Source organism: Xyrauchen texanus, chromosome 15 (assembly GCF_025860055.1).
Source record: "Xyrauchen texanus isolate HMW12.3.18 chromosome 15, RBS_HiC_50CHRs, whole genome shotgun sequence".
Taxonomy (NCBI): Eukaryota; Metazoa; Chordata; class Actinopteri; order Cypriniformes; family Catostomidae; genus Xyrauchen; species Xyrauchen texanus.
In genome coordinates, this window is record NC_068290.1 from 6,410,254 (window position 1) to 6,435,932 (window position 25,679).

General features: G+C 38.3%; 1 protein-coding gene across 8 annotated transcripts in view; it reads right to left on the reverse strand.

Annotated features, from left to right (window-relative positions):
• syngap1b (synaptic Ras GTPase activating protein 1b) overlaps window positions 1–25,679 on the reverse strand; it is a 172,420-nt gene that overhangs the window by 38,926 nt on the left and 107,815 nt on the right. For 7 of the 8 annotated variants that reach the window (XM_052144284.1, XM_052144282.1, XM_052144281.1 and 4 more), the window contains 5 exons: window positions 15,629–15,723; window positions 8,687–8,808; window positions 4,498–4,651; window positions 4,174–4,272; window positions 55–294 (listed from right to left, as the gene is read on the reverse strand). In XM_052144284.1, the coding sequence (XP_052000244.1) occupies window positions 55–294; window positions 4,174–4,272; window positions 4,498–4,651; window positions 8,687–8,808; window positions 15,629–15,723 (710 nt within the window). Of the gene's footprint in view, window positions 1–54; window positions 295–4,173; window positions 4,273–4,497; window positions 4,652–6,422; window positions 6,441–8,686; window positions 8,809–15,628; window positions 15,724–25,679 lie in introns of those variants that run through there. The other variant, XM_052144288.1, reaches the window with a different exon arrangement.

The window sequence follows — 25,679 nt, forward strand, 5'->3', positions numbered from 1 at the left end:
TACATACATTTCTGAATTCTGAATCCCCCCAATCATAAGGTAGGTTGTCTTTACCTTGCGTCTTTTCTTGTCTGTCTCTTTATAAAGATGAAGGCGGAGGTTGCGGACAGCTGGCAAGTTGTTGAATTCAAAGTGCTCACCCCAGAACACAGTATCAGTTCGGGGTTTGCTGGTGGTGCGGGCGTATAGCATGTCATCCAAGCACAGTTCACAATAATAGCGCTTTTTGGGCGGGAGCTCTCTGGCCTCGATGATCCACAGCTTCAGAACGTTGTCAACGCGACGACTGTTGTCCTGAGTAAGAACAGATGGTAAGGTAGCGCTAATGCTAACAAATTCATATTAGCATCATAATACATCTAGTGGACCCAGAAAGTACTTGGACACTTTTGGCACATCTATAAACAAATGATGCTAGAGCTTTCCTCAGAAATAACTTGAGTATTCCTGTGCCATTTTTGCAATTTCTTTTATCCAATAAGGTGATTTTTAGTGGATGTATGAAGTCAGTTCCCCTTAGTTCACACAGGTCCCCTAGCAGCCACAGTTAACACACATGTAGTTTATCACATTATCTATGGACTTCACTAATGTTTGACAAGTGTCCAAATACATTTTGTCTTCATTTTGAACAATTGTTTTTTCATTCAAAATCTACCAAACTTCCTTTTAGTGAAACTGTGCATGAAAAGTGTGCTATTGCTATGTTTCTTTAAAATAAAAAGCCACTTGGTTTGATATTTTGTGATCTAATACAGAGTTTTCAAACTTTTAGTCATCAAGGACCCCCAAATATGATGATCCCCTTGCTAAGGACCCCTTCCTAAAACATAAAGCTATTCATTTTAATGTATAAAGTCCAGTTATTACTGTGTGATAAAAATAGTAAGCTTGATATTATAAACAACACGTTATTTTCAAAAGACTAACATCATAACTATTACTTTACATCCCCCTGTTAGCAAGCTAAATGTGACAGTCTCATGGAGAAACTTCCTAGGAAGACAACACAAGTGTAATCTATTCTCAGAAGTATGTATATTGCATGAAAGGAGAGATGAACACATTTTTCAATATTTTCCAGAAATCTTATTTTTTTGCAAATGTGCAAAAGTCTTAGGCACATAACATGTTTCACAAAAGCATTTGTCTCAAGATGGTTATTTATATCTTCAGCTTTAGTGTGTCAATAGGAAACATAAATGTTAGACTCCCAAACATTACTTTTGCTAATAGAAAAAATTAGAATAGAAGAACAGGGAGCCCTGCAACAGATGTTATGGCCCACACAAAGCCCCCCACTGAACATCATGTCAGTCTGAGATTACTTAAAGAGACAGAAGCAATTGAGACTAAACAGATAACAAAATAGCTTTTTTATGTTTACTGGACTTTGTATGACATTACGTGATAAATGAAAACTATTTATGTCATTATTTTTTAAGAATCTAAAACTATGTAGATTTTTTAAAATGTATTACTGTCAAAACTATAGCTGTCAATAAAATGAAGTAATCATTGATTTTCGACCAGTCTTTAGAAAGCAGAATGAAACAGAAAGTTTGTCAAATGTTAACCTATTTTTATAAATTGTTTGCTATTATTTTCTCTTTCCTTTTGCGGCCGCCTAGTGGTCCCTGGATCCATGTTTGCAAACCCCTGATCTAATGCAATAACAAGACATTATTAAGTGTGGCTTAATTGTCCATAAACTTTTAGGGGCCACTGTAAACCAAAGGTGAGGAGCTTTGTATAACCTTCAATGTACAGTGAAAAAAATTCTGAAAAGACAGGACAGATGGCAGGTTTAATGGTGGCAGAGCTTAGAAGAGAATATTATATTTGAAATCATACTGTGAGGCTAAAGTGATGCAGTGGTTATAAAGAATGAGTCATTCATACTGAGTGTCCAATGTAACACTCATTTTCTATTGACAATTATAGTTTAGCTGAATATAGCTTCAAAAACAGATTACAAAAGCTTCAGCCCTTTCCAAAAACTACTTTGGCAGTACCATGGCAAAGTGATGGTATCAGATGTTAATACCTTGGGCTTTTGAAATATACCATAGTACTGAATGATTACTGTGGAGGTGAGAGCATGGTCAAGCACCCGTCTGGGGAGAGAGAAAGCGGTAAGGACATCCACCTGAGATGAATTGTGACTAACTACATTTCCATGTTCACAGTGAGTGTTGGGGGAGATAAAAGACAGCCCAATCCACCAAAAGGGAGAGAAAGAGCCCAGCTGAGAAGCTGTTTGTGTGTTGGCCGCTGCCATGTTTCAACATTTGAGTGTTTAAATTGAAGCTTCACCATTGCGCTTTAAGCGAATGTGTTTATTTTCTATTAATAAAAAGTGACATTCCTGAGTTGGAATCACCATGTTCCGCTTCCTCCTTTTAATCGAAATACGAACATCTGTTACACTGGTGCCGAAACCAGGGATAAGGAGGAAGGTACGCTGCTATGGAGTTGTCTTCGCCACTGGAGGAAGTGTTCTGATCCCTCGCCAGCATCCACCGGGCTCAACACTAGGCCCTCATGGATCTGCGGGCGGAGCAGCAACAGCGCTTCAAGGCGCTGCTTTCAGGCCAAGAAGAGGACAGACGGGTGTTGCAGAGCTTGGTACCCAAGGTGGGGCTGCACGCAGCGTCCCCAGCAGCAGCGAACTACCATGCAACGCTGGCAAAGATGGGGGCACAAGATGACCCGGAGGACTTTCTGGAGCTCTTCGAGCACACGGCAGTGCCCAACACACAAACAGCTTTTCAGCTGGGCTTTCTCTCTCTCTTTTGGTGGACTGGGCTGTCTTTTATCTCCCCCAACACTCACTGTGAACATGGAAATGGTAATTAGTCACAATTCATCTCAGTTGGATGTCCTTGACCACGCCCTCACCTCCACAATTACCCTTTTCATATACCATGGTATATACAGTACATGGTATTTCAAGGGACTTACGGTATATAGCCAGAACTTAGACTACGAAATAAAGTCTGATCCACATTACAGCTTATACAGAAGAAAAACCCACTTAAACAGGAACAGACTTTCTGACTGACATGTAAAGCTGTCAGTCACAGTTGTTTTGTTTTTAAATGCAGTTTAGAGGCGAGTTTATCTGAAATAGGTCATACCATAATAATAGACTGGCATGGAAAAAATTATTCAAATAATGTTGCTGCTTTTGCATTCTTTTTGAAGCTTGAAAGCTTTGTCATTAGAAAGGATCAGCCAGTAGATTATTCCGAATTTCTCCTTTTGTGTTCCACAGAAAAAAGCAAGTCATACGGGTTTGGGTGAACTACTAATCCTTCAATTCAGGCGGTCTGATTGGAGCTGGCAATTTCACAAGTGCTATCCAGTTTTGTATGCACTATGCATCAGATGTGGTCTACCATGTGGGTGTACAGTATGAGGCTGAGACCTCTTTAAAAAACACCATGGTATTTCCTTGGTACATGTCACTAAAACAAAACAAAACATGGCACTACCATAGTGCCATATGTTCAAAAAACTTTTATGTAAAGTCACAATTTTCAAAACTAAGTGAGTGCTTGCTTGGTTTGCCATCAACTAATCAGTGATGCACATCTGTGGCTTTTTCCATCACTGTAAAAACTTCTTCAAGTAATCAGCTAATAAACAGAACTAATGAGCACCCTTGGTTTGTTCTCCTACGTTGCAACAGTGACAACGCATCTGCTGCAGGACTGATTTTTGGAAGCCTGTGTCACGTTTTCCACACATAACAAGTCAGCCCAAACTCCTGCTGCCTGAACATCTGGACGAGTCAATCCACATCACTCATTTCACCAAGTCAGTGTTTAATGCTCAGAACTCTCATAAAACACACAGATAATAGACGTCTGCAAGAGAATCCGGTAGTCTGCATGGCCTTTGGGATCCATCTGAGTATGCCAAATTAAAAATGGAAGAGTTTTGCACAGAATTGTGTGTCATTATTGGACAAGAAAGCTCATGGAAGCTGTTTCACATACACTCGGGAATAGGGATGCCAAAATTTCTGGTACTTCGGCACCAATTAAATAAAAAATAAAAGCAATCGTTCAAACAAATTCAAAGATGGAAATTAGAGGGGAGGTTGTTACTGAACTAGACTGATGCCATCACAAAATGAGTGAAAATCGTATTCTTCTATCCACTCACTTTATTTGGTTTGACAGCTCTCTGTAGGTTCTCTATCCATTTGTCTCGCTCCGCAGCTGACCGACAAGCAAAACACTTTGTTCCTGAAGCAGTTGTCACCTAAGGGAAGAAAAAAATGAGTTTCAATATTTCAACCATCAGTGTAATAAGAAAGAGCAGATCACAAATTTCCAGAGGGCAGAATGGCTCCAAACAGGAAGTAATTTTGAGAGTTAAAATGCATACATAAAATGCTTCAAGGTAAAAGAGCCCAAGCTTTTGGAACACAGCCTCAATCTATAGTTTGCTATAGATCCCAGGGAGGTCAAGAAAACCTCACGCTACCTCAAAGCAGTACTCCTGTCCCAGTATACTGGAGTGAACAGGCTTGATGACGGCATCTTCATCAAGTGTTAAATCCAAAGCCTCGGCCGCACTGCTTGGAGACAGCAAAGACTCATGGGAGTGTGATTCCTTGAAGCTCTGCATCAGACGGGTCCTATAAGGAGCAAAAACAACATGACTGAACGATCTTATCACACAGGAGCACAGCACATAATTACATCCATAGTACAAACTATCCTTCTTTTTTTTTTTTTTTTAAATGTATACACTTTTCTCCCAATTTGGCATACCCAATTCCCACTACTTGGTAGGTCCACATGGTGGCACGGTTACTCATCTCAGTTCAGGTGGTGGTGGACAAGTCTCAGTTGCCTCAGCTTATGAGACCGTCAATCTGCACATCACGTGGCTCACTGTGCATGACACCGCAGAGACTCACAGCACGTAGAGGCTCATGCTACTCTCCACGATCCATGCACAACTTACAACGCGTGCCATTGAGAGCGAGAACCCCTAATCACGACCACGAGGAGGTTACCCCATGTGACTCTACCCTCCCTAGCAACCGGGCCAATTAGGTTGCTTAGGAGACCTGGCTGGAGTCACTCAGCAGTCAGCATACCCTGGATTCGAACTCGCAACTCCAGGGGTGGTAGTCAGCGTCAATACCCTTTAACTTTTTGCCACACCTGCCAATGGCAGGGGAATTGGGAAAATGTACCACTCACAAATATTTCTTACTAGACACCAATAATTTTTTTTCTTAAAAAAGAAGCAAAAAACAGTGAGACACTTATGAGGGATTAAAGGCAAAATGTGAAGCTTATAATTTTATACATTTTTATAAAATTATAAATAATTGTATTAATTCTTTTGTTAAAACTTGTGTATTATTTGAGCTGTAAAGTTGTTTACATTTTCTATTTTTAAGGTACCGTAGTTCTACGGTTTACAGCATTACATCGTCATGGAAATGAAGATGAAAAATTGAATATAACTTTACACAGAAAAGATCACACTAAAATCATGTCCACACACATATTGTTTTCACACACATAAAGTCTTATGGCTTTACTTTTGAAACAGTGAGTATTTTAACATTTATGGATTGGCCCCATTAACTTCCATTGTAAGCACCTCATTGTATCCCAGATTTTTACTTATTTTAAAGAAAAGCAGGTACAAGTCAAAATGTATTTTTGTGAATCAACATTGTGTTTTATATTCTCACCAAAGCCAAATTATTTTATTTACACAGCAAAGCCAATTTTCACTCACATTTGGTGCTAAGCGAGTGTTCATTTTGCATTTTGACTACACCACATTTTGACTTCTTTAGAAGTTATGTACTTCCGGTTCACTTCAGTGATTGGACAAACAGCATTCCAAGAGTACAGCTTCAGCCAAAACACAACCGTACTGATTTCCATCTGAGCATGCCAAATAAAAAATGGAAGAGTTTTGCAAAGAAGTTTGTCATTAATGGACAGGACTGCCCATGGAAGCTGTTTCACATTCATATGGTAATATGGATATCAAAACTACTGGTATTTATTTACCAAGTAAATAATAAAATAAAATAATTAACTATACCAGCAATGCCGAAACACAACAGCAATGATATTCAGTTCAAAATAGATCTTTAAAGCCAGAACAATAAATGTATATATTTACATAAATGTTTAAGAGAAAGCTTCTAATCAGTCTCGGCCCAAATATAACTGAAAAGCTAGCATAATTACATCACACACCTTCACCTGTACTGTACCTTCAAACATACATACAAGCGCGCACACACACATTCACTTCGCAGTTTAGAGCCACGAACACTTGAAAGAGCTAAAAGAATATTATCAAGCTTATCGAGAAGTATGATTACATAAATAACAATTGAGAAAAAGTATGATAAATTGTTTCATCCCTACTAGTGATGTATCGCTTCTCTGTGTCTTCTCAGAATCAGTGTGTATGTATACATTCAGCCTCACAGCATTAAATACATACAGTGTGGGGGAGAGAGAGATACACACAGAGAGAGAGATGGAGGTATAAAAATAGACCCAAAGGAGTGAGTCAGTATGAAAGAAATGATGGAGGGATAGTGGGGGAGGGAGAGAGAGATATTTCTCATAGGAAATCAAAATGTTATGTAAACTGTGGTAACTGAAAAAAAGGAAGACGTGACAGACAGACAGACACCATAAGGGGAGATAGCTTGCGTCCGAATATGCATACTTCCATACTACTGTACATAGTACGCATAGAGCAGTACGTCAAATGAGTAAGATGTCAGAAAACTCAGTATTCATGTTCCAATAGGCGAACAATTTCCGGATGACGTACTGCAATTGCTGAGATTCTGAATTGTGCAACCAGTGGACACTTTGCTGAAAACCATGAGCTGGGTGCTCAAGTTTACTCTTAAGTACTATAGGTAGCAAGAAAGTTGTTGCTTATTGTTCAATTGTACTTGTTTTGCAATATCTAAGTAAATTATTATCGCAGTTGTTGTCAGTTTGTCAAAAGAGTGTGAACTTGCAGATGCAGTATGTCCCGGAATGTCTTTATACTACGCACATGCACACCTAAACAACATACTTCATCAATGGTTTAGCAGTAAGTTCTTCATCGAGTTCAGTACATGCTACGAAAGTACAGGAATTCGGACGCAGCTATAAAATGTAATACAGCAGCCATAAAAGGAAACATTTTATTTCTGTCATCATTTACCCACCCCCTTTGTTGTTCCAAACCCGTATCACTTTTTTCGTGGCACCCAAAATTTGATATTTTGCAGAATATCTGAGTTGCTCTTTTCCGTACGAGAAACGCAAACAGTGACCAGGGGCTGTCACGCTCCCAAAATGACAAAAAAATTGCATAATAAATAAGTAACACGTATCAAAGTATCAAAAAAGCATCAAACATTAAAGTTTGTCTTACATCGCTAAACTTTACATCTGAAATAACTGATACGACAATAATAATTATCGTAGAATAACCTCATCGAAACCACTGAACAGAAGTGTTGGATCGACTGAACAGATGAAAATAAGCGGAAATGACTAGGCATGAATTTCTGAATGGTTCAAGCTGATTCTTTGAACTGGTTATTTGTTAGCCAATCAGCTCGCTCACGTGTAATATGTCAAACACTAAAAAAGGAACTTTTACGTTTATATCTATAACCTTGCCAGTAGCCTACCTAGACTACAGTTGATCTTAAAAGCATTGTCCTGATCTACTTTTTGTGTGTCTTATGTTGTATTGTGTATTTTTGTATGATATCCTTGTTATGTGACTGGTGTTTAGTTTAAGTATTTGTTTGTAATGTATTATTTTAATATGTCTCAGGCTCCCTATTATAAGCTTTGGATAGCTTCTCTTGGAGACCTGATTCACACATGACTATATGTGCTATTTGGTCTGTGCCATTTGTCTTGAATTTATGTGTGGGTGAAATAATAATAAAGAAATAAAGAAAGCCAATCGGCTCACATAGTGTAAGCTGATAGGCCCTTTGACGTGTAATCGCGAAGCCAATCAACTTGCGTACTCTCTCTTTGCCTAACAATTAAATTTTCTCAGTTTGCAAGTAAGCGCACAGCGAGTTTTTCCTGAAATCTTCCTACGCCCCAGCTAATTAAGCCTCCGAGAGGGATAAAAGTTGAGAAGGTGGTGCGACGAGAGAGCTATCGTTTACGGTCAGGTGACCGTCATGTGTGTTTGTGTCATTTGTTTTAGTTTTTCATGAAACTATTAATATTGTCATCCCGGTTCTCGCCTCCTCCTTTCTTTTATTTACACTGGTGCCGAAACCCGGGAGGGAGGAGGGATGCCCGTCGCGGAGTCCTCGACACTGCCATCCACCCAGGGGAGCGCCTCTGTTGTCCACCGGGGGATGGAGTAGCCCAGCCGCCGTCCGCGAGGCGAGTGGGGACTGGACTCCACGACCGCCTGGAGCGATGGAGCTGCTGCCAGGGGCGGAGGAGTGCCCTGCCGTCCCCCAGAAACGCAGAGGGGTCGAGAGGACTGCCGCCCACAAGGGGAGGAGGGAAGTGAATCAGAGAAGTACTTTCTGGCAAAAGTGAACTTTTGAAGTGAAATATCATGGTAGCATTTGTCTGTATCTCAAAACAATCAATCACAGTTTCAGTATGCGTGTAGGGGAAGAGGGTTCGGACAGTACCGGTCCTGGTCGGCGCTGCGGAAACGAGGGAGGATCATTTGGCGGAAGCTACTGGTTCGGTCCAGTTTGGGCTGACTCTTGGCCCGCTTAATGGACCCCTTCAGTCTTCTACTGAGGAAACTCTGAGGAAATGAACAGACTCACAATTAATATGCATGACATAATAATATCACATACAACAAAGGAATGCATCATTTGGATTGCATAGTCAGATATTTGAAATCTTCCCTGCTAAAAAGACCAGCTTATCCAGCAAGGGCGTAGCCCCGCACTCTTTAAAAAGGTGATTTATGTCCCCCACACTTTTCCAAGCTAAACCCATACTGAGTCCAAATGGTGGATTTGTTTACAATATTCTTTGCATTTTGTTACATTTTGCTGATTGAGCGACCATCAAGCCAATCATAGGTGAGTTTCTTGAGCCGAAACAACCCTTACGTAATAGGCTGTCAGTCAGACGATCAACGCGGCTCCATTCATTTCTACAAAGTTGCTTTCAACAATGCTCATTTAACCTTGTTATGACGTTGATCTAAATTTATATTCTAGAGATGAGGAACATACAAATGAGAGTTATTTATCGGCATATCATTCTTGATTGGCAGCATTACGTGAAATGCACTGTAGAAAAAAACCAAAGGACAATCTTTCTTTTAAACACACATTGTAAGTGGAGTTTATACCAGCACATGAGTCTTCGTTAAGTTATTCTTTTTACATTATGGTTGTGAGGTAAAAATTTGATAGGTTGTTTTTGCCAATACAAGTAGATCATTCAATCTGTATTAAATATGTAAAGCTATTTTTAATATCAGTTCTATCAGGAAGACTTGCAGACTTGAGTGAAATTTAAGATGACATTTATTTGATGAATATAAAACAGAAAAGTAATGTCTCTCTTTGGCATAGGCCCCGTCTGGCAGTCCGAAGAATTTGTACTCGGAACAGTTATATCCTGCCGGAGATAGGAGGCAGGGGCGAGGAGCCTACCTCCGTGCAGGACGGGACTCAACTGGTGGTGGTGGAGTGGTGGAGGTTGCCGTGTTAGCACACACAAACAGCAATGTAATGGATTGTGAGCAAACTTATAAAGCAACGGTTTACATGTGATTGACTGGGAATTACCCAGCTAATGTTGCGATGATGAATAGCTGCTAGTCTTCCCGCTAGAACTACGCTGTGTTTACATCTCCTGTTTTTTTACCTCTAAGTTGGTGTGCAGTCGAGAAACTGTAGGAAAAAAGATAGATCTGCTGTGTTCTTAGAAAGCATTTTACTGAAGTAAATAGATATGTAGACACACTTTTTTATACATGAAAACGTACGGACATGATTGAAATTCACTATAATTATTGTAAGACTATTATTGTTGTCTTTTTATAAAAGTCATGCACAGCAGCTCACAAACTGTAGGGAGATGATAGATTTGCTTTGTTCTTATAAAACCTTTAAAACCTTTAGTCTCTTTGTAGATCTGTAGACATACAAATTTTCAAATTAAAAGGATTAAAATTTTCTTTTGATCATTGATTCAGTGACTAACTAATTTCACACAAGACAGTCATTTGTCACCACCTTCTGGCATCACCAGAAATGGTCAATGAATCATTGGAACTGAACGAATTTTGGTGAGCGTAGTCAAAACACTCGAGCCACTTGGATACATTTAAATCCCAAAATGAAAAAATAAATTGCACATGCACAATTGTCATTATTGTAATTGATTAAATAATGTATTCAGGATCAGCTTATGCTCAGTCTTTTATTGTCATGTGTGAAACAGAAGCAAGTGCTCCACTAGATGCCCTTTATTTCTGCAGCTAATTTTGCAATATTTGAATAATTAAAATACTACAAACATTAAAAGTAATTTGTCCCCCTCTCCCTTTTAAAATGACTGCTATGCCCCTGTTGACCAGCATGCAATTCTCATGCTAGTCTAGGCTGGTTTATGCTGGCTAGTGATGATTTGGTGCAGGTCTAGCTGGTAGACCAGCATGGTCTTTCAGATGAAGCTGGTTAAGCTAGGGGACCAGCAACCAAAACACAACATAAGCTGCTGAAATGCACTATTAAAAATGTCTATCTAAAGATGAAGAGTGTAATTTCTGCGACACTCGTGGCACTCAAATGAATAGCAAACAGGTTGTCTCACCCCAAACTCATGCCATTAACTGAAGTTGAAATTTCGGAGCACTCAAACAAACGATAGTTATGTTCGGAAAGGAATACCACCATACTGCTACTGCATACTGGTCATTATATACTGTAAATTGCATAATATAAAAAAATAGTATGCGAAACAGAATCCATTATGCAACAATAAATGTTTCAAAGAGTGGGCATGTTACATTGTTTTCACATGACTTAACTATTGAGTGACATCCAGTTACCATCTTAAAAATAATTCTACATATTTTGCATATTTAATCCAAGTTTGTGTAAAAATGTCTTTTTTGCTCAAATTATGAGGATGGCTTGCTTCTAGATGTCTCTGTGTGTAAAACTTGGATATGAGAAATTATTGTAACAACCAAAAAAATTACACACTTCATCTTCAGCAAAACATTTGTTAAAATGTCCAAACAAAAAATCTTTAAAAAATGATTTAAAAATAAACATACAAAATTTTTATTGAGTCAAGATTTTACAAAATAAATTAACATGTATTTTACAAATAATTATAAAAGTGAATTAATTACAGCATTATTATTATATTATAAAATAATTGTTATAACAAATTAGATTAACTGATGTAAAATCCAAAATTATATTCAGTGCATGTGATAAAACACTTGCAATGTTGCACTTTCCACAGTCAACCAATAGTGGGAAGTGTTGCTTTATAAATATTTCTTGTCGCCTACAGAAAGAACAGACTGACATCAGCAGGCAGGCGTTTCACACACTTCAGAATGATAAAAAAGACTCTGGTCCTAATTCTTTTACAAGACATGCAATCTCATATACAACCTCAAAATCCACAGTTTTTGTATGAAAATGAAGAAACAAGCCACCTTCAATAGAATGTTAAGACACTGCAAATGAAGCTGTGAAAACCCCTATTGCCTGCGATAATTGTACTGCTTGTAATTATTCATATTCATCAGACAGTCTTCTTGGGGTTTGTTCCAGTGATTTAATCCATGTCTTCAGAAGTGATATGATAGATGTGGTGAGAAACAAATGAATATTTAATTCCTTTTTTACTAATTCTCCTCCCTGCTCAGTCAATCTCCACTTTAACTTTCACTTTCTTCTTGTGTTTTGGTGATTCACATTCTTCATGCACATCGTCAACTACTGGGCAGAGAGAAGAACTTCTAGCAAGAATTGACTTAAATATTGATCTGTTTATCACCCACACCTGCCATATCAATTCTGAAGTCATGGATTAAACCACTGGAGTTGTATGTATTACCTTTATGTCTCTTTTATGTGCTTTTTGGAGCGTAGACATTTTTGGCACCCCTTCACTTACATTGAATGGACCTACAGAGCTGAAATATTCTTCTAAAAATCTTAATTTGTGTTCTTCTGAAGAATTAAAGTCATAGACAGATGGCATGTGGTTGAGTAAATTATAAGAAAATTTTCAATTTTGTGTGAATTATTTCTTTAAGTAGCACATGGGGGCCACATTGTCCTCCTTTTGTTCCACATTGATTTAGTTCTTGTATCTTTTAAGCCCAGAAATAGTTGTTCTTATTCTAATGCATGATGCACAATTTTATGAAGTTTGTTACTGGTGGAATTTTCTGCCTGAATTATTGCTCTGCAAATGTTATATGTTATGTTATAAAGGCTAAGCATAATTATAAATTATTTTATCATCTCTAGTTTCCTGGTAATTTATTATACCAATTAACACACTCTCTACATCAGGGGTCAGTATTATTAAAAAAATATTATTATTGTACTATATAACTGTTTTATTCTGTTACATGAATACTTTTAAAGCTACTCAAGTTATTCAGCCAAAAGTAGTGAGTGGTTTTCTTGTGTCCTTGTTATTGTTGTTTGATTGATAGCCTTTATATGACATAGCCTACTAGACAGTGCCCAATTCGGTTACATGTACACTTCAAGTCCGACATTTTGATGCAAATACGCTTTTTGTCCCACTGTTTAAATTCACTTTAGACATAAACGTTTACATTAAATACTCATCAAGATGGGCATTCACGGAATTCTGAAGTGTATTTGATAATTTAGGTGCAAACCCGCATTAGCGCTCAAACATTAGCCGCCTGTCAATCAAACAACAGACAGAGGTCAGGAATTAAAAAGTTAATATTTTATATTTTATCTAGATCAACCAGTGGTGCTCTTGCTATCATGATTGATGTAATGAACACCCCTGTTCTAGATGTAAAACATAGGCTAAATATAGAAACTACTCAAAAGTATGATCTAGGACATCTCTTTTTTCCGATAAACATCTAGTTATTTTTATTGCCCAGCCTTATTAATAACATTGCATTAATCTCTCAGTGATAGATAGTTAAATTACAGGCTACATTATAGACACACAGGATCTAGTAAGCAACAATATGAACTTTACCTCGATATGTTTCTTCAAATTAGAGGCAGGATTAATGCAGATATCTGGCTTGAGCAAGTTAAACTCATATGACACGATCAAGCAATTGGCCTATTTCACTGCAAAAATCTCTTTCAGGTGTGGCCGGTTATGTTCAGCTGTAAATTGTGCTTGAAGCATTGTCCACAGTTGGCGCCAGATCTACAGCTGCCCTTCAAATTGTTTTTACGTGTGATTTGATTTGACGGGAGTCACAAGACTCTCCCTAGCCAATTGCGTTGATATATAAAAATAAAATCAGGACAGGGAACTAAAGAACACAGACAGTGAGAAAATAGCACAGTAAAAGTACAGTTACAGCACTTAAAATGTACTCAAGTAAAAGTATACAATTTTTAAACTACTTAAAAAAAGTTCAATTCTTGGGGAAAAGTAGCTAATTACAGTAATGTGAGTATTTGTAATTTGTTACTTCAAACCCCTGCACTTCTTGGGTTTCACTCAATCTATGAATGGCTTACTTATTGTTGTCTCTGCATATTAAGCCATGATTAAAAAAAAAAAGTATTTTGCCATAGAAAAAAAATTACATCACCTTTGGGACACTAAACAAATGCATAAACTGTTTTCAAATGATTATTTTTTATTAATTATATTAAATATATATAAAAAAGACCTTCTTTGGTTAATCACAATGAACACCAATGACCTGTTATTTAGATGAACTGACACAGAATGAGTCAAGCATTGGCTTTGAAGCAGATGAACATGTTTGCTTCCTGCGTGACTAACTGTTTGTCTAACACCTTCTAGCTCACGTCGGCCGCTTGAACACACAGTAAAAGCTGTATCAGAGAGAAGTCAGCTGATAGTGATCGATATATTTTAAAGTATAGTTATATTTTACCTCAAAATACTGTATTAATATTATAATGCAAACAATATTTTATACTACATTTTACATTAATATTTTTGGGCAAAAACCAAGTGTCGAAATACTATGGATTTAGGTCAAGTCAACTCAATTGTTTGTTTTTGACCAAAATGCAAACTCAGAAAAAGCTGAAAATATAAGACTATAACTTGTTTAATTTTAAAAGGATGTCCGTGCACATTTTCCATTTTAAGCTCTATACTAATCCAACTTTTTTTCCTTATTATTATTTTAAGCATAAAGCTCAATAAATGTTGTTGGATTTATGATCAAAACAACATTGTAAATAAAAACTTTTAATGGGCTAACTTCATTAAATCAGTAACTTCAGTCTTTGTGTCATCTTGGACTTACACTGACACCTAGCGGCTTGGATGCAGCATAATTTAAAATGAATAGTTTTCAGTTTCAGATGACATTGTAGACATTCACTATTCACAGTCAGATATAGATATCACAGATATATTATCTGAAAACAAGTCTAAATATCTTAAGCAATTTTGCTTCTTATGTAAATGTATCTTTTTAAAGAATGTTTAGGTATTTTAGCAAGCAAACTATACAAAAATACAAATTAAGAAAATTATTTTCAGCAATAATTTTTGTTGCACAAACCACCAATTCCAAGATGTTAAATGAGAAACAAGTGAATAAAAGATCGCAATATATCACAGTTTTGAATTGTAAAACACTAAACATTAAGAATTTCAATGTTATTGTATCATGACCAATAAAACTCACAAACGTTTGTTAGATTTATGCTCGATTCTCGATTATGTTCGCAATTTTATTTTTGCGAAAAACATAGATTTTCAAGATAGATTTTCTGAAAACATTATCTTAAGCAATTTTGCTTCTCATGTACATTTATCTTGCTTTAAGGATCAATTTAACGGAAAACTAGACAAAAATATAGATTATAGATGCATTTTTTGTAGTGTTTCCCAGAGCACCAAAGTCCAATGAAGATATTTTAGAAACAAGTACAATATCGCAGCAAATTGCAATAAACTAAACATAAAGAATTGCAATAACATTGTATTGTGACCCAGATATCCATTTAATATTGCATCGCCAGATCCCTGCTGATTCCCACCCCAGTTTGATAACATACCTCAAACGAGGGCAGTGGCGCCACCTTGGGTCCAGTCTCTGGATCAGAACCCACAAAATTCCACTCTCCAGCAGCCCAGTGAGAGACTGGGACCGAGTGAGGGAGAGTTTGAGAGATAGGCGGGGAGAGAGGAAGAGAACGAGCGAGTGGAGGGGTGCTCACTCGCTTTTGAGGCTGTGAACAGGGGAGGGCGCTGAAAGGAGATGGGGAGAGAGCAGGCGACAAGGGCCGAGGAGGAGTGCACGCTGACCTGTGGTCAGAAGTCCATGGTGCGAAAGGATGCACCGAGGATGGGAGAGAGAGGGAGAGGGAGGGGGAAAGGGAGTGGGGACGGGACGGAGGGGTACTCACGGATTGTCGAAAGGGTTGAGGGGGGGCAGTGGGTGGGATCTCCATGCTTGGCTGTTTCCCGGTGGCGATGCTTTTCCGCCGGAGCCGAGCGTTTTCTGAAAGAGAGAGGGAGTCATGAGCTAATGCAAATCACTTAAGTAGATAGTTACAAAAATGTATCACATTCTATTCCATGCAAGCATTCTTAAAACAATATAAATTTACTTATGAAGCAAAATGACATAATGAAGAGAAAGCTAAAAAATAAATTGCCAATGGGGTTAAAAAAAAATCAAAGAGAAAGCAAGTTCACTGTATTTTTCCTGCTCCATTGGCAAATAGGTTTTTTCTTGTTTTAAGCATTATGGTGCGTTCACATACAACGCAAAAAAATTTTCCGTATTGCATTGCTCATGAGAGTTTGACCGCTGGATTATAAATTTGTGTTTAAACTCTCTTTCGCACAAGTAACGCGAACCCACGAGTATTTCCCCTTCTCTTCCGGAAAAGGACAGGAGGAGGGGCTTCTTCGTCTTGGTTCATAGTAAAGTACAACCAATAGCTGGAATCAAGTAGATGCGCATATTTTCAGAACTTACCAGGTAGTTCAACTTCCTCGCTCACTTTCCTCCAAGCGATTTCTTTTTTCGTCCAGTCACTGTACATGTAATTGATTTTCATCAATTTTTCCAGATTTCTTCTACTACTACGTCAGTATCTCGGTGACATCCAGATAATCTCAATGCTGATTGGCTTTCGCAACAACGCGTCATGCAAATTTTTCGTTCGAGTTGAAAAATTCCTACTCACGTGAATATGCGAATGAAGCGATTTCGCATGTTCGAGTTGCGCCATTCGCCTCATTCGCGTCTGTTCGAGTTGCGCCATTCGCTTCATTCGGATCTGTTTGAGTCTATTCGCATCTTTGCATTAACTTTGTATGTAATCGCACCACGCGAAATGCTCGCTTCGTGTTGTATGTGAACGTTTACATTACACCATTAACCCCACTAAATTAAGTTTGATTTCTCTGAATACAAAACTTTGGGCTCTTTTTTCGTGAGCGTGCTAAGCAGCACTAAGAGAGCTTCGTGAAAGCTCTAATTCTAAATGCAATTTTCGTGCCAGCGCATTGCACAACTGGGCATTGGTGGGAGTGTTTGAGCAATACGGGAACCACTTTATGTTAGGTGTCTTTAACTACTATGTACTAAAGCATTTGATACGATGTACTTCTTATGTACATACGTGTTGTTGCATTGTACTTACATGGACTTGTATGTATTTTATTGTTAGTACATTGTAGTTAAATGCACCTAATATAAAGTAGGACCCAATTAGTCCCGACGAGCACCACCTTTTCCATGCTTATAAAGATTTACTGGATTTTTACTCTCTCCTTTCTATATGTTTGATGACAACTGCCATTGTAGTAAGCCTTTTAATCTTAATTTTAAACTAATATAATAAAAAAAAGATATATTGAATCCTCTTACCAGTTGTAAAAAAAAAATATTTCACCATATTCACTATTATTGTTCACTAGTATGTATTGTATCCTGATTCCTCTCGATTTTTTAATGCAACCAGTTGCAAGGACATAAATGAACACTTATGCATACAATTGATTTACACTAATTACCATTGTCTTATGAACAGGCTGTCTTTATTTATCGCTTGTACTTTGCACTTGCGATTTTGCCAACACGCTTGCACCTAGACATTGCGCATGCTTACACGAAAATACCAAACCTCCTTGACCATGCCCACTGACTTTCACCTGTGGTGTATTTCTAAGCAATGCGCTTCATACGTAGCACTATAAAAATAGGGATCTTAATGGGTCTGCTCAAAATCTTAGTGAGCTGCCTTGCGGTATTATGCCTACATAGGCAGCTGTCTTTTATGCAGCATCCTAACTGAAATGGAGCCTCATAACAGACCGATTTGGAACACTCTACAAAGTCGGCAAAGTGCTCCTCATGCGCAACGCACAGGGGACTCAACTTGCAAACTGATTTCAATACAGGTTATGCGAGAGGAGTGGCGCGATACTCTTATGAGTATCATCAATATATATAGCACACATGCATTTTGGTTAAAATAAGTTTTCAGTCATATTTTTATGAATAATTTTTAGTATTGAATATAAGTACATTAACAATAGAAATGTATTTTGCTTCGTCCACCACCTTGGATTTACTTTTTCCACAGTGCCCATCACAGTGCATTCTGGGATCACCTAACCGGGATAGGATACGCATGATGCTACCTTAGAATTGGGCTAAAACAACATATCTTATGAACCAGCATAACCTTTTGGAACAGCCTTCATGTTATTAAATATTAATACATATTTATTCATTTAGCAGTTAGCTTTTATCCAGAGTAAACTGTTGTCAGTTATTTTGTTGAACACCATGTTGAGATGACTTTTGATTGCAGAATAAAAATACTCATGGGTGACAAAAACTGTAAGTAGGGTATTTCTAATTGAATGTGGCCACACGTACTGTCCTATACTGTGGAATATTCCTTACATGAAGCTATTGAAATTAATTGCAATTATGTGTTATTTAATTTTTGTGACAGTTTGCGTTTCAACCGAGACACGGAGACTGGTGCATCTCATATATGATGCTGCAACACTATAGAACTGTTAATTTTAAGGCATCATAGGCATGATGCGTAGGCTGTTCCAAAAGGTAGGCAGCATGATTATGCTGTCAGCTAAGATAGCTTCTTTTGGCCTAATCCTAAACTCTATTCTCATGATGCACTGTGACAATTTCAGAGAAAAACTGCATCCAAGATGGCCGATGATTCTCAATTATATAGCCTAATTATATTTAATTGAATACAGAATTAGTTTTTATTCAATCTAATTAGTTATTGATTATTTTACCTAATTACTGCAAGTGCTGTGTATTTTCATGCTTATTAGAGTATTACGTTGTTTTCTCAACAAAATGCTAAAACTAGAATCCATTGAAATCAATTGTGAGTTGAGTCTTCTATGCGCTTCGCTATTTGTATGAGTTGCACATCAGACACATTTGAGTCTCCATTTATTCGTTAGGGTGCAGCCTATGTAGTCAGTAGACAACCAGGCAGTTCACTGTGTTTCGAAACAGAATCAATGACCAGTGCTGTTTGTCACAAATATACAAAGGGGAAAAACAGCCAAATAGTCCCATTATATATTCCAAAAGTACCGTATACCCTACCCTTCAAAAGTCTTTTTTTGTAAGGAAATGTAAGCATGGCGTAGTTCTAGCAGGAAGACTAGCAGCTGTACATCATCGCAACATTAGCTGGGTAATTCCTAGCCAATCACATGTAAGGCATTGCTTTATAAGTCTGCTCACAATCCATCACATTGCTGTTTCTGTGTGCTAACACGGAAACCTCCACTACCCCACCACCACCAGTTGAGTCCCATCCTGTATGAGGTCGGCTCCTCGCCCCTGCCTCCTATCTCTGGAAGGACATGACTGTTCCAAGTACAACTTTTTCGGACTGCCAGACGGGGCCTACACCAAAGAGAGTTATTACTTTTCTGTTTTATATTAATCAAATAAATGTCATCTTAAATTTCACTCAAGTCTGCAAGTCTTCCTGATAGAACTGATGCTTCTGTTCAATAAGTTGTGTTAAATTAATAAAAAAAATACTGCCAAAAACAATAGTAGCCTAATGTTGCAAATTAGTTTTACTGTTTGAAATGTGTTTTATATTTGTATTTATTTAAAGAAATTCAGCAGTCATTACTCCAGTATTCTGAGAATATAACATGTCACCTAATCCTTAAAGGAATATTTCACCCAAAAATTAAAATTCTCTCATCATTTACTCACCCTTATGCCATCCCGAATGTGTATTACTTTTTTTCTTCAGCAGAACACAAATTAAGACTTTTAGAAGAATATCTCTTTAGGTCCATACAATGCAAGTGGATGGGTGCCAACATTTTAAAGGTCCAAAAATCACATAAATCAACATAACAGTAATAAATAATACTCTAGTGGTTAAATCAATGATTTCAGAAGTGATATGATTGGCATGGGTGAGAAACATATATATATTTGTCAATTTTTAGCATCAATTCTCCTCCCTGCTCAGTCAATCTCCAATTTAACTTTCACTTTCTTTTTCTTTTGTTTTTGGTGATTCACATTCTTTATGCATAAGCCCCCTACTGGTCAGAGAGAAGAATTTCTTGCAAAAAATTTACTTAAATATTGATCTGTTTCTCAACCACACCTATCATATCACTTCTGAAGATATGGATTTAAGCACTGGAGTCATATGGATTACTTTAGTGCTGCCGTAATGTGCTTATGGGGTGGCTGTGGCTCAGGTGGTAGAGCAGGTTGGCCGCTAATCGCAGGGTTGGTGGTTCGATTCCCGATGGGCAAGATACTGAACCCCAAGTTGCTCCCAATGGCAGGCTAGCGCCTTGCATGGCAGCTCTGCAGCCATTGGTTTGTGAATGTGTGTGTGAATGGATGAATGAGACTTTGGTAACCTCTAAGGTTAAAAAGGCGCTATATAAGTGCAGACCATTTACCATTTTTTGGAGCTTCAGAATTTTGGCACCCATTCACTTGTGTTGTGAGGACCTACAGAGCTGAAATATACTTCTAAAATCTTAATTTGTGTTCTGCAGAAGAAAGAAAGTCATACACATCTGGGATGGCATGAGAGTGAGTAAACGGTGAGAGAAATTAAATTTTTGGGTGAACTATGCTTTAAGAAATCATTCCAATGTGCTAACTTGGTACTTAAGAAACATAAAAAAATAATTCAGAACAGTTGAAAAATGGCTGTGCTACAGTACTTAATGAAGTGTGGAAATCGAAATACAGTGTCTTTTTCCAATTGTTGAGTTATTGAGTACACTTACGTTTCTTACAAGTGACGTAAGTCAAATTTTGGATTTAAAAATGGCCAAAAAGAAACAAATTTCTTTTGAAATTCATGAGTCTATTTTTAATTAACTTGTTTGGAGAGAGAAAGAGATATAAAAGAAGGCTATTCCATGCACTACTGTTTTGAAAGAAGAAATCAACCTGGTTCTAACCAGGACAAAGAGGGAAGTAAATGGCCCAAATGCACAACAGCAAGAAAACAATTACATCCAAGTCTCTATAGTTTGAGAAAGACTCCTCACAGGTCCTATAAGCTTCAAGGAACAGCACATGCCAAACACTTGCATTGCTGCAAGAGGATTCTTGGATGAACAGAAAGTCTGAAGAATACGGTATTTGTTTAAATAAAAATAGTCAATTGTAACATTATATGTAGATGTCTTTACTGTAATTTATGATCAATTTAATGCATCCTTGGCGAACATAAGCATACTGTACATTTCTCACAAAAATGTCTCATTGTTCTAACACTTTTGAACTGTAGTGTGTGTGTGTATATATATATATATATATATAAGACAAAAATACTAAACATTATGCAAAGTAAAGTTTCAAGGCCAGTAAGAAATATTTAAAGCAGGTAAATTCTCTCAAATTACCCTCCATTGGCAGGAGTGGTAAAAACCAAATTGTGTACCCAGTGTGCAGAGAAATAAACCAGTCTAACTCCAGGCCTAAGAGATGGCACTTGCAAACAAAGTGCTTATTGACTGCCATCCTTGAGTGAATACCGACTTCAGAATCACAGTCAATGGCAGAACTGTAGACACGACTATTGCTCAGGAACGTAAAGCCATTAGAATAAGACCAACAGAAATAAATGCATGGCCATTGTAATGAATACAGAGGTGCTGGGAGGGGAACAGACTTAAAGAATCAGTCCTCTGCCACCACATCATCATTCTCTCCTGCTCTGTGCTGTGATAACCCTCTCATAAATCTGGGTGTAAATACCCACTGTCTCTCCAGCCAATGCAATCTGTCTGTCTCTCTCTCTCTCTCTCTCTCTCTCTCTCTCTCTCTCTCATCTCTTAAGCTCACTCACACACACACACACACACACACACACACACACACACACACACACACACACACACACACACACACACACACACACACACACACAGTAACACAGCCATACAGTTCTCTCGCCTTCCACCCACACAACTATTTTACATAAATCAAATAGTGTATTTATCCATCTCTCTGCCTCTCTCTTTTTTTATGAAAGCATTTTCCTTCTCTTCACCTCTTATGTCCATTCCCATTCCATTCTCTAGACGTTATTCACTTTCAATTTCAGCAGCTCTTCTGAGATCTTAAACGTAAGACTAACATTTTTTAAATCTATCCATCTATCCATCCAAACATATCAGTTACAGTCAAATATTTTACATACAGTACAGTATTTCACATATTGATTCACCTGAGACCAACGTTCTTGTTTATATTGGCTATAATAAAGGGATATATAATAAAGTTTATATTGGCATATCAAGAAGTTATATGAAAATAGTATTGTATCACTTGTTGTAAATTGCAATACCAGTCCTAGATGCAGATTGGTCAATACTGGGTTCCAAACATGCTAAAATACACAAAAAAGGCGAAACACATTTTATTTAAATATTTTTTAGCCTTTTGACAACATTTGATATTAAGTTTTCGATGTTTATGTATTTGCTCTAAGTTATCAGTTATTTTTAGCTGGGTTTTCCATCCATGTATTTTTACGCATTTTGGGATTTCAAATATACTGGATGAAAACACCAAGATGCAAATAAAATCTCCAAATTTGCACTTAAACAACTTTACGCACACTAAAAGTGGATAATTTATTTATTTGATAAGAAGAAATTTGCATAAACTATATATATATATATATATATATATATATATATATTTACAATATATGGACAAAAGTATTTGGCCACACATCTTAATCATTGAATTCAGGTGTTTTGTTCAGTCCCATTGACACAGGTGTATAAAATCAAGCACCTAGCAATTCAGTCTGCCTTTACAAACATTTGTGAAAGAATAAGTCTTTCTAAAGAGCTCACTGAATTCGAGCGTGGTACTGTCATAGGATGCCACTGTTGCAACAAGTCAGTTCGTGAAATTTCTTCCCTCCAAGATATTTCATGATTATTGCAAAGTGGAAGCGTTTAGGAACAACAGCAACTCATCCACGATGTGGCAGACCACGTAAAGTTACAGAACGGGATCGCCGAGTGCTGAGGCACATAGTGCGTAAAAGTCGCCAACACTCTACTGACTCAGAGTTCCAAACCTCCTCAGGCATTAACATCAGCACAAAAACTGTGTGCCGGGAGCTTCATGGTCGAGCAGCTGTATGCAAGCCTTACATCACCAAGCACAATGTCTAGCGTCAGAAGGTGTGGTGTAAAGCACGCCACCACTGGACTCTGGAGCAGTGGAACGTGTTCTGTGGAGAATCACACTTCTCTATCTGGCAGTCTGATGGATGAGTCTGGGTTTTGCGAATGCCAGGAGAACATTTCCTGCATAGGAAATTTGGCCTAGGCCCCTTAGTTCCACTGAAGGGAAATGTTAATTCTATGCTTCTAACATTGTGGAACAGTTTGGGGAAGGCCCTTTTCTGTTCCAGCATGACTGTGCCCCAGTGCACAAAGCAAGGTCCATAAAGGCATGGTTGGATGAGTTTGGTGTGGAAGAACTTGAATGGCCCGCACAGAGCCCTGACCTCAACCCTATCGAACACTTTTGGGATAAACTAGAACTGAGATTGTAAGCCAGGCCTTCTCATCCAACATCAGTGTCTGACCTCTCAAATGCTCTTCTGAAAGAATGGGCACAAATTCCAACAGACACACTCCAAAATCTTGTAGAAAGCCTTCCCAGAAGAGTGGAAGCTATTATAGCTGCAAAGGGGGGACCAACTCGATATTAATGCCTATGGATTTAGAATGGGATGTCATAAAAGCTTGTGTAGGCGTAATGTGTAGGTGTACCAATACTTTTGTCCATATAGTGTATATATGTATATATATATATATACAATTTCGCATGCCCATTTCCCAATGCACTCTAATTCCTTGTGGTGGTGGTGCAGTGAAGGAGGATGAATCTCACTTCTAAGACAGTCAGCCCATGCATCTTATCACATGCTTGCTGATTGCGTTACTGCAGAGACCTAGCGCGTGTGGAGGCACACGCCATTCACTGCGGCATCCATGCACAACTCACCACGCATCCCACGAGAGCGAGAACACCCTTATAGGGACCACGAGGAAGGTAACCCACGTGACTCTACCCACTCTAGCAACCGGGCCAATAGGTTTCTTTGGAAGCCTGGCTGTAATCACTCAGCACACCATGGATTCGAACTCGCGATTCCAGGGGTGGTTGTCAGCATCTTTGTTTACTGAGCTACCCAGGCCTCCGAAATTGCAAAAATTATTATGGTAACAAATTTATCGAATAAGCTCCTATTTAATTATTTAGTAATACAAGATAAGATGCAAAATAAGATATCATGTGACTATATATAATAACTTTTTCATAACTGGACCAACCAGTGGACGAATCATCACATCTGAAATGTTGCTCTGGTCATCCTAAAATAACAGTGTCCTGAAAATCAAAAGCCTGTATAGAGTTTGCAGAGCATATAAGTCAAATACAAAGTTGATCTGTGCCGAAGACCAGGTTTAGTGACACTTTGGAAAATATATATATTCGCACCGCAAAAGAGACACTTTCTTCTAAAGTGTTTTGTCTGCGTGTTCTAAACACTGTGTTCTGCGAGTCACAGTGGCTACAATTTCTCTGGAACTGACGATTTAGTTCTTTTGAACACATGTGATGGAAATGCTCCGCCTTCCACGGCTCCGCCCCCCACGGCTCCGCCCCCAGAGCCTTCCACGGCTCCGCTCACTCCCATGCCTCCAGAACAAGTTCCTGCCCTGCGGCCGCCTCCCAGACCTCCAGAACCAGTCCCTGTCCTGCAGCCGCCTCCCAGGTCTCCTGACCCTCTCTCTCCAGACCCAGTCCCTGTCCTGCGGCCACTTCCCAGGCCTCCTGAACCAGTCCCTATCCTGTGGCTGCCTCCCAGGCCTGCTGATCCATTCCCAGCCCGGAAGCCGCCCCCACAGGCCCCGATCATCCTCATGGGATCTTTCTTCTGTGTTTCCCTACCGTCATCTGTCTTGGGGTGCCAGGAGTCGCCCATTTAAAGAGGGGGATAATGTCACAGTCTGTCTTCACCACATTCAAGGACTCTTATTTTGAAGTTCTCTCCTGCACTACGTTTCCCAGAAGTCACTGCCCTGATCACTCCCTCGTTATCCCCACCTGTATGTCATTCCCTTATTAAGTTCCAAGTGTATATACCCTCTAGGTTTGTCAGTAGTGGTCAGTCCTTGAATTGTATTGTTATGTTTGCCCTACTCCAGTGTTTGCCCTACTCCAGTGTTTGCTCTACTCCAGTGTTTGCTCTACTCCAGCTTTGTGAATAAAGGATTTAAAGTTACTATTCCTGCGTCTCCTCTTGACTCCTTAGGACACCAAATGTTACAATAATATAGAAATATTTTCTATTAAAATCATGGTTTTGTTTTAGGGGTTTGGGTTAAACATTATGGTTATGTTTAGGTTTGGGTTAAGGGTTAAACTTAAGTTTGTAATAACATAGTTTGCCGGTTCCTTGATTTTTATATGTGGAAGTAAAAGTTGTACGTTTTTGTACGAACCGAATTTGTGCGATTTCGCCATCTCTACTATTTTTGTTATGACTTGTCAGCTGTATTTACCTACAACATTTTTAACTAAAACATACCAAGACTTCAGAGAATATTTTAAAGTGATATTGCAAGCGAATCGGTGAATAATCTTTTAATTGACTAATTGAAATTGAAAGTTTAGCACAACTGGAACACTTTATTAACTACTGTATCATTCAGAAGTGCTACTTTGCATTTAATAAACTGGCAATGAAATACTCTCTCTTTTCATATCACAAGCAAATGTGGCCAAAAACAGGTGAATCATTTTGCAACTCACATATTGGATAAAAAAGACTGTAACATCATCTTAGTTCAATATGTGCACATTTCCACTTTTTACAGTGTTGGAATACCATGTAAACAATAAACATC